Source organism: Asterias rubens, unplaced genomic scaffold, assembly GCF_902459465.1.
Source record: "Asterias rubens unplaced genomic scaffold, eAstRub1.3, whole genome shotgun sequence".
Lineage (NCBI taxonomy): Eukaryota > Metazoa > Echinodermata > Asteroidea > Forcipulatida > Asteriidae > Asterias > Asterias rubens.
In genome coordinates this window covers 22,294-32,897 of record NW_022985701.1, presented here as the reverse complement: position 1 = coordinate 32,897, position 10,604 = coordinate 22,294, and the positions used below count along the sequence as shown (strand labels likewise).

The 10,604-nt window shown below is 37.4% G+C and overlaps 1 protein-coding gene across 1 annotated transcript; it reads right to left on the bottom strand.

Annotated features, from left to right (window-relative positions):
- Nucleotides 1–727: 727 nt before the first annotated feature.
- On the bottom strand, nt 728–9,612 carry LOC117305801 (tyrosine kinase receptor Cad96Ca-like). Its single transcript, XM_033790676.1, has 13 exons — nt 9,304–9,612; nt 8,327–8,560; nt 7,497–7,544; nt 6,060–6,228; nt 5,481–5,563; nt 5,005–5,256; nt 4,607–4,717; nt 4,046–4,233; nt 3,649–3,771; nt 3,430–3,541; nt 2,268–2,364; nt 1,905–2,004; nt 728–1,145 (listed from the first exon to the last, which is right to left on the bottom strand). The coding sequence occupies exons 1-13, from the start codon at nt 9,557–9,559 to the stop codon at nt 1,068–1,070; spliced, it is 1,851 nt and encodes a 616-aa protein (XP_033646567.1). The 5' UTR covers nt 9,560–9,612; the 3' UTR covers nt 728–1,067.
- Nucleotides 9,613–10,604: the final 992 nt, after the last annotated feature.

Genomic DNA, 10,604 nt, shown 5'->3' with positions numbered 1-10,604 from the left:
ATTATTGCAAGCTAATTCTATCAGCTATTTCATATCAAGCTATTTCATATTTCTATCATGCTATTTCATATTTTTGTGCATTGATTTGTAATTCATTTTTTTTTTTTTACTACAAATGAAGGTCTTATGCACGTTGCTATGTATCACAATTGCAAATTAATTAACATGAAAACAATAAACTTCAATCATACTAGAATAAGAAATTGACATAGAGTGCGACAGGAAAAGATTTGTGATAATTTCTTTCCGGTAAATATCGAAACTTCAGATAATTTGATAATGACCAGTTTAGTTTTCTGGACAATGACTTTTGGCCTTGAGGGGTCAAGGCTCACATATTCTTGATTTTGTAATGCTTTTTAGTAATTTTCGTACGTATTCAGGATAATGGAATATTAAAATGTAAACAAAATAGTTTTGTTATCAAATGAATTTACATCTGATAGTTAGTTTAAAATGTAAATATTATTATGTATAACTGAAAGAAATGGTAACTCTGGTTGCAATACAAAAAACAAATCGAGAAAAATACTAAAAATTAACAGACGTCTAGGCCTAGTCCTATTTTAGACTAACGTTAATTTCATTTTGAAAAAGGAGATTCAATTTTATCATTTATTTTTGAATAAACATACAATGTAACCACTCTGTGACCATTTCATTGGATACAGCAAGATCATTAGGTAAACTACTATTACATCTTTTTGACCTATGTTCGTATACACTCAGAGTCAGAGTGACCAAGATTTGCATGGGACCTGATCCGTTTTCTGGGTGCCGACAGTGGTTTTACATAATTATTGGGTTTAACTCAGATTCAGCGCCATTGTGATCCATTTCTGGATAATTTTGAAACAGATACCGAGTTACTATGACCCATTCTGGGTCAAGCCCAAAGGGACACGAATCCAGGTCAACTCTGACCATCAAGTTTTTAGAATGTAAATTCTACACACTATTAAAAACCCTGCAAACTATTTGTAGTATAGGAATGCTATTACTGTAATAAACAGAGCGTCGACAGACTATTTTTTGATGTCTGAGTCGTAAGAGTTAGCAGCAAACTCTCACAGTTTCTCGTTGCCATCCCTTATCTTTGTCACCTCGTAGATATTTTCGTCCAGATCACCCAGTTTGATGTAATCGTGTAAAATAAAAAAAGGCAAATCTAGTTTTAAAAATTCGAAATGGTGCTTTAAACAAACGATCCCAATATCTAAACTCCTCGCATTTCATACCACTATGGACACAGGTTCACATCGTGGAGCAAGTTCGGGTGGCGTCTAGACTTGACTACACCGACTAGACTTACCAGAAACCATAGAGCACAGGGAGATTGACTATAGCACTGGAGCATGGTCGATATGGTTAGTTCGAGAGCTACGTCACAGTTTCTGGTCAGTCTACGAACTCGCTCACTTGTGCTGCCTCCTGTACGAACTGCGCGTGCGCACTTTCAGTCATCTGACCCGTTGGGTGCAATCAACTTCATAACTTGTTATACTAAATAACTTTGTGCATTATTATCCGAGTTTTTCATGAGTCTGATAAAACAAACAAAGTTACATGTGGTTGAACGTCATCGGAGATTGGTTTATCCGCATTACGTAATCAAGAATGGGTCGAGTATTGGGGCGTGGCTTGAGCTCAGTTCACGTTGGTTCGCACAACTAACAACACCAACAAATAAGACCAGCATAATTATTTGCAGGTTATTGTGTAAAGTATGACTAATATTGTGACTAAAAAGTAGTTTAATATGGAGGTTAGTGAGAAACACTGATATGAAGACTTTACACGAAAACTTAAGAACATAATTGCATCAGGCAGCTTCTACCTTTAAATTTCCCCAACATTATGCCATGAAATAAATAAATTCTGGAAATAAACTGTTATAAGATTACCGCTTCATTTGTCAAACTTTTCTCCAACTGTTTAAAGAGACTACGAAAAGTTGGTCTCTTGTTTGGATTTTGAAGCCAACAGCTGCTCATCATGGAGTATCTGATAAACATCAAAAAGAAATTTAGAAAAACTAATAAATATTGAGTTATAAGGATTTGATGATCGATGTTCAATTATTAAAAACTAAAGATAGTCTTCAACCCATTTTTGTCTTGCTTTCCTCGTAATATGTAAAGAAAATTGACGATCCAGCATAACTATAATCGTTCTGATATAATCATATAAAGGGAAAATAGAGATGAAAGAAAAGAAATCCACGACACTCTCATTTTTCTCAAATGGCAAACTTGTCTTTCACTTACAGTTCTTCCCTGCAGTGTCTTGGTTTAGGCATACGGTAGCCCTCCCTGAGTTGGGCAACCATTGTCTTTGCAGTCATGAGTCGATATGGTCTCGCACCTGTCATCAATTAGATATGCAAATTCATGCTAAACTTATTTTGAGTGGTATGACATTGATTAACTGGAATCTTTCAAAAATTATACCGAAGAACAGACGTTTGGTGTTGTCAAATACCAATGATGTATTCTCACTCGATGTATCCCAACATAACAACGCATAAAATAAAAACCTGTGAAAATATGGACTCGATTGACCATCGAAGTTGCTAGAGAATGACGGAAGAAAAAACACCCTTGTACAACTTTGTTTGCTTGTTAGATGCATGGTAAAAGGCATCTGCTGAAGGATTTTATCATGAGTGAGAAGTTACCTCTTTCTCAAAAACTATACGTTACTTCAGGGGGCGCCGTTTCTCACAATGTTTTATACTATCAACAGCTCTCCATTACTCGTTACCAAGTAAATGTTAAAGGCTGTGGACACTATTGGTAATTACTCAAAATAATTATTAGCATAAAACTTGTCTTGGTGACGAGTAATGGGGAGAGGTTGATGATATAAAACATTGTGAGAAATGGCTCCCTCTGAAGTGTCATAGTTTTCGAGAAAGAAGTAATTTTCCACGAATTTGATTTCGAGACCTTAGATTTAGAACTTGAGGTCTCTAAATCAACCATCTAAACACACACAACTTTGTGTGCGAGGGTGTTTTTTTCTTTCATTATTATCTTGCAACTTCGATGACCGATTGAGCTCAAATTTTCACAGGTTAGTTATTTTATGCGTTTGTTGAGATACACCAACTGTGCAGGCTAGTCTTTGACAATTGCCAATAGTGTCCACTGCCTTTAATGCTTACAATTATTTTGAGTCACAATGTTTTGCATTATCAACAGCTCTCCATTACTCGTTACCAAGTAAATGTTTATGCTTACAATTATTTTGAGTTAATACCAATTGTGTCCAGTGTCTTTAATATGAGTTGGTTTTATCAATTATGGGCGCCATATTGTTTTCATAAGTTCTCGTTTACTGAAGCGAAACTCTAAATTGAATGTAACTGATAGCAGAGATGTTTTCTAACTGATTACGCCCTCTATCTATACATCATAATCATCTTACCAAGAGTAACGATCTCCCAAAGTAGAATCCCAAAAGACCATACGTCACTCTCTGTTGTGTACACGTCATCAAGAAGGGATTCCAGTGCCATCCAGCGCATGGGCAGAACTCCCTGCAACGCAGAGTATAGAAACGACAAAGAGAACATTCTCCTTTTCCATTTGAAACCCACGTAAAGTGAAGATCAAAAAAGAACAAAACTTCGAATTGTCTGATTACCTCTGATTCCCGCTGGTAGATGCGGACATTCATAACGTCACGGGCCAGTCCAAAGTCAGCCACCTTACAGACCATGTCTTCACTTACCAGAACGTTACGGGCAGCCAGATCACGATGGATACACTGAGGGATCGAGAAAGAGTTGCAACTAATGACTCAAAACACACTACAATTTTTGCATTTTGTCAGTTTGTTTTTGGCTCAACACTCAACAAGTGACGTCAGTGTGACGCAACTAATTTTTGGCAGATTATTTCATTAGATGTTGACCTATGTCCAAAATGATCGAAGCTGATTCTACCGAACCAACCAATCACCACATTGATTAAAATCACTTATAATAATATAGAGTCCTATCGCAATAATTGTAAAAGTTAATTATACAAAATGAACTCACCTTTTGTGACGACAAGAAGGCCATTCCACTTGCCACATCTCTGGCAAACTTGATCAATGTCTTAGAGAGTGATTTACTTATACCATGTATGTTGAAGTAACCTGTTCCAGTATCTTCAGATCTACATCCAATCAGAACATTCTTAAGGTCACCTTTATTGAAATATTCAACGATGACGTAGATGGGATCTGATGATAGAAATAAACGACATGGATAACAAGAATCAGTCAAACTACAATCAAACATCGAGCCTTAGAAACCTTAAGGGCCCAATTTCACAAAGCAATAAAATTCATCGCAAGACAAATTGTCAGTATTACTTTCGAGATTTTATTGGGTTTTTTTTTCCCACCATGTGGCAACACTATCAACCTCATCCCTGTAAATTGATATATCTAATCAGGAGTGATATTCGAACTGAACGAGGTTATAATTATGGAGCTTCCATTGTATTAAGTTAGCCATTTTGAACTGATGGTGTTAAAATGTTACTAGTATTTATTTTGTCAACCATTTAACTTGAGAGGATCAAACTGTTGTCATTATGTGTTGCTGTTTTACCTTTCTCTACACAGTATCCCAATAGATTGACCACGTGTGGATGTGAACCCACTTTCTTCATTAGATCCAACTCCTGCAGGAAGCCGGTCTTTGCTTGTCCATCAGCACCATCTACAAAATGTAAACCTTGGATGTCATTTTCTTATTTTTATTCGAAAACAACTACTCTCGTACTTTAATTAAAATGTCTGCTATGTGAAAAACTGAACTATGCAAATGTATAATGTGCAAATCTCGCGGATAATAAAACATTCTTAGGGAACCAACAATTCCATGTGCATATCGTCATGGTTTAAAAGACACAAATTCCAAGTGTAATGGTTCCCAATGTTTGAACACACGCAAGACTTGTACCAATGTTGAACTCAATATCTTCTTTATGACGTCACTTTACTAACCTTTCAGTGTTTTAATGGCGACCTTGGTGAGATTCCCATCTCCCATAATCCCTTGCGCTGTACCGAGAAGCACTCTCCCGAACGCACCTCGCCCAATCTCTTTCTCGATCACTATAAGATCTCGCGAGAATGACAATTCGGGTCCTACATTGCCATACGTGGCATCTTTAGGCGCTTTGGACCCGGCGGCCATTTTGTTTTCTGAGATACTTTCATAGACAGCGGGTTTGGTCATCTTGTTCGTCGGACCATCTGCAAGTAACCAACAATGTATGGAAAACCGTATTAATATATCGGCATTATTGTTTTGTTAAGCCTTTCTTGCTTAAGAAAATAAATAGTGTGAACTTTATATAAAAAAAAATCTATACATTTTTTATTGAATGATAGTTGTCCATATTTTTTACAACAGAAACATAAAGTTCCACGTTTTAAAACAAGTTTGTTAAAAAGGTATTATACTTTTGTTCGATTACCTGGCGGATTGATCTTATTAACTGAAGGACCAGCAAGAGGTATTTGTCGATTTCTTGGCGGTTCTGTAGACATCTCGTAGTGCCTGGAATTTGTTTTAGAAGTGATGTTATTGATAATAAGTATTCTTGTGGTCACAAGTTTAATTTATAAAAAGTGTTACATTCTTTTCTGATCCTTATGGTGCCTTTAACTTGTGTTATTCCGAACACTGTGTGCACGATCATGAGTAGACTTAATTCAAGTCCCGTTCTAATGTGGGAGGTCCCTAAGCATACATGCCGCCGTCAAAGTGTAGCATGGTCCCGCGTGCTGAACAGGTTGGGAAATGCAGAGCGTCACAAAATAATAGTTTTCTGAGATTGGCACGCGATTGGGACTTGTGTCAAGTCTAGCTCATGGGAAGCCAACATGCAAAAATATGTAATATGGACATTGTCAGAACTTTCATAAAAAAAATTCTAAATATTTCACGAGAATTCACGAGACTGCAGCTATCTCAAATCTACATGTTAAAACAATCTGGATTGTGTGTTTTTATTCACTCTAGTGAAAGGGTGAGAGAAAGACGTCAACTTAACCCTTCGTCGCCATCTATAATAGCCTTGTCTGGTCGCTGCGTCGATCTGTCACGATGACGTCGCATCAAGACAACAATGACACTGACAGCTACAGCTCCGATGACAATACCGCCCAAAAGGGCTCCAATGATAGCACCAACGCCAATGGAAGCACATACACAACCAGGAACTGGAAATAGTAATCATTTTTAAAGTTTGTTGGTACTTTTTGTAGATCAAGTTTTGGGCCATGACATGAGTCCGTATTCACTGCGATTCAAAAACCCAGTCCCCATCACTGAATTCCGCCAGCGCACCCCCATACATAACACAGTGCATATAATACGTGTACAGCGTATTTACACATACGTACTGTACATGTACATGTACCATCTGTATACGGTACACTTACGGTACATGGGTACCTCCCAAGTAGCGCCTTGATGGTTTTGTGTCTGCCAAACTTTAGGGCGGAGCTCATTATGCTAATGTTTACTTAAAACCCGTTCTCATTGGTTGTTGGTTGACCTATAAACTCTTGCTGCGATGTCAATCACAACGTTGTTCTGCAAGCACTCGCGCTCGTCGACGTAATTGTAAACAAGCCGTGGCTGAGAAATCCCTACTAGTAAAACAAAACTGTAAGTCGCTGGAAATCAGTGGTGTGTAATTTGCAACACGACTACAGAAATTTCAACAAAATATAACAACCGCGTTTAATGCATCAATCATGGGTTTAAAAATAGAAGGAAGAAAATTAAACCATGTGAAATGTGTTTGAGAAAGGTTAAAAAAGTATCCAGGTGTCATGGGTTTCCGGCAAGATGGCTACTTGGTAAGAATTCTTATGTGTTGGGCATGTGACAGTACAACACACCCCATCCCCTTGAAGCACAAACACAGACCAGATGAGATAAGAAACCCAGCTGTTTATTTTGTCTTAATGCAGATATATATTATTCATTACGTTTCTCGCGGTAAATCAAAGTTGGGGATCGACAATATGTGTTGTCGAAAACATACCAGACGGTAGAAGATGGCGTGTGGCTGAACAACAACTACAAGTAAAGTTCAATTTCATAAACTAACTCTTGCCATACTCTACTACACTACAACGTTACACTTATAGTAAAGCAGCTTCCATTTCAGGGACAAATCTACCAGCTACGTTGTAACTATGATGCTAGTCCTCGTTTTATAATGAAACGCAAGATAACGGAAGTTGTTTAACACCATTACCGACCGGGCGAGTCATGTCCGGCTCACCCGTCATTACGCTGCAAGGAATTAGTGGCAGAAAAAAAACACTTGTTGCACTAATTAGTAAATAATGTGACTGTATGCTTTCAGATGCGAGAGAAAGATTTCAGGCCTGATGAAGAAGACTTTCACAGATTCAATCATTATCTTTTTGGCAAAATAAATAAAAAAGTTTTGTGGATTTCATTTCTGTCTTACCTGTAGTGGGACTAGTTGTACTTGGTGCAACCTCAGTTGTTGTCGCTCCTAGGTATAAAAACAACAGAGAAATATTTTTTTTTGCAATTTGTTGACTTAACATTTCATAAAGACATTTAGTAGTGTGTTTATGTTTACAGACAATGCTTTGCAAATTGTAAAATAATGAACAAAAAATTTACCAAACAACTTCACAAAACTGTGCTCAAAATCTATATTTTTTTTATCGCACATGTGTGTCCGACTAATCTTTGCCATCACTAGAAAAAGGGGTTTAATTTTCTATTAAATTAGGTTTTGTTTAATGTGATGCATCTTTTTTTAAATGTTTAACAGGATTTCTTCTCGAACAAATAAAATCATGTCGCTGTTTAAAAATGAACGATTTTGTTGACGTATTGTTTTCTTAAGGACTGGCAATTATGCTTATATGACTCAACATGTTAGCTTTTGTTAGCCTATTCTGTATACACCAACTAAGGGGTTAAGGCATCTTTTGACATTTTTCCCCGGGGGAATCATGACCAGCTGGAAATCAATTTACAAAATCATCGAGCCTTGTTTACATTATCAAGAAATGCGTTTGACAAAAGTGGACTTAATAAGTTGTATCTTGTTTAGATATATCCATACAAGAAAGAAACGCTGGATGTCCATAAGGGTTTTGGAAAAAATTGATAACCCATTATGTACCTGGACATAGATGTTCTGCTAGCGAGCCAGTTGCTGATCCTAATCTGAGAAAACGGACTTCTGCATGTTTTAAATTTAAGACCTTGCAACAAGTAACTGCACCCATAAAACACTTTGTAAAATGACAATGTACATACCTGGACACAGAGGATCTGCTAGTGAGCCAGATGCTGTTCCTATGGTATTGGTAGCGGTACACTTGACTGATGTACAGCCATTCATCTCAGGGTCATAGGTCAATGTCTTCCCAGTTGATGTCTCTGTGTCATTCAGAGTGATGACATACTGGTTGTTAGCTACGGTTGGGTTAGCAGTAGATGAACAGGTAATTGTACCTTGACTGTACTCTGCCATTACATCAACTGGGGCAACTGTGGAAACAATCAAGAAAACATACTTTGTATGATATTTCAATTAATACAAATCCAGTAGAAATATAATAACAAAAAGTCGAGTTTGATGTGGGAAAAGCCATTCAGCCAATTTGTTTTATTGTAAACTGAGTTTCCACGCTACTTTTAGCTAAGTTTGACATAAATGCAAGCACACAGTTTTTTAAATTTAATCTTCGAAAATCTAAAAAAAGTTGATGCTAGTGCCTTTTAAGGTTTATTCCCCTTCTGGGACTTCATCCATTCCGATTGACTGAGCAAAGATTGCGATAAATAAGGTGTTCACAGTGCAAGGCGTCTCTCAAATTTCATTGCCAAATATTTAAGTTGTTAGGTCACATATAATTTGGCAAACTCAAGTTTGAAACTTGCACGAGCAGGTATTGTCTTCCAACACGGACAGGAATTTAACGCAGAGTTGAAGCAAGCTGAGACAAATATGCAGATTTTATTTGGTTCCAACTGTTGAAGGTTGTATGCCGTTTTTTTTTTTTTTTTTTTTTTTTTGGGGGGGGGGGGGCGAAACTTATGCATGAATGGTATGAAAGAGTTGTAGGCCTAACTCAGTCTTAGGTTGTTTAAACCCTAGTAGAGGGTCATGGCCGTGCGATGATAAAGGGCACCACCTTCGATTCAGTTTCCAACGAAGCTTTTTAAAAGACCTCCTTGCCTCTCTTTTATTCTCTTACTACGTTTTACTTTACTCTATAAAAGTGACTTACACTGCACATTGAGGGTGACTGATTGTGATTGAGGTGTTGCAGCTTCCTGTCCTGTTGTTTCACATCTAAACTGATGACCATTATCGTTCCTAGTTGGAGTGTATAGGAGAGTGCTAATAGTATCAGTTGTATCTCCATTGACACTTTCTGTCTCAGTATCACCAGAGATACTGGTCCCATCATTGGTCCAGTCTATTCCTACACGTGGTCTGGCACCAAAGGCTGTACAGACGAGCGATTGCACCTCACCAGCCATCACATCAACGGGTGAACCAGATGCTCCATTTACTGTGATTGTCACACTTGTTACTTGAGCTGGAACGAACGAACAAACAAACAAACAATCAAAAAAACAAACAAACAAACAAAAAAACAAAAAAACAAACAAACAAACAAATTGATTAACTTTTTACTGCCAAATAGCCACTATCTGAAAAAATTCAAAAGTGTTATCAAAGTTCAAACATATTTCAAAAAACATTTTAAAATTTGGACTGCTTTCATAAAAAACACACGAAAAATCAAAGCTATGTGATCACAATGGCTAACATTACGGTATCGAATCAAGAAAGGTATTTTTGAGGAATTTTCTTATAGGATAGTTTCCATTGATACTATCCTATGTTTTTCACAATGTCCAATTATTATTTTTGAAAAAAGTGATTTTAAAAGATAAACAAACCTTCTACAGTCAATATCGCTGATTTAGTAGGATCTCCACCAATCTGGCATACATAGGTACCTTCTTCTTCATACTCAGTACTGGTGATGCGTAGATTATACTGACCAGTCGCATAATCAGCAACAAGCTCAAAGTTTGAATATTTGCCAGTAGTTTTTATCTGGAGTTCTCCTGAGGAAATAATTCCATCAGCATCTGACCATCCCCCGAAGGTGATTGGCACACCAGACTGTGAGCCGCATGTGAGCAGTACATCATCAGTCTCTTTAACTGTAGTGTCAACTGGTCCATTGAAGTCACCGTTTACGAGATCTAAAATGAAGTAAAAAATTAACGATCACCCACAACAAGTTAAACAGATACAACTAAATCTACCCCGCCCCTCTTTCTCTCCTTAAGTTCCCGTTCAGGAAAAGCAAACACAGGGGAAACTGACTTGGTATACCCATGCACTGTTCCCCCTTCTTTTTACAATAACAACATGGATTGTACTTCTTGAAGTTAGGCCCTGTAGATTTTTTGGATTGACGGCATAAATAAATAAAAGTCATACCTTATCCGAGAAAGACTTGTGGACAAGTCGTTAAATCGGCCCCGAGTCGAAATCGGGGAGCCATCA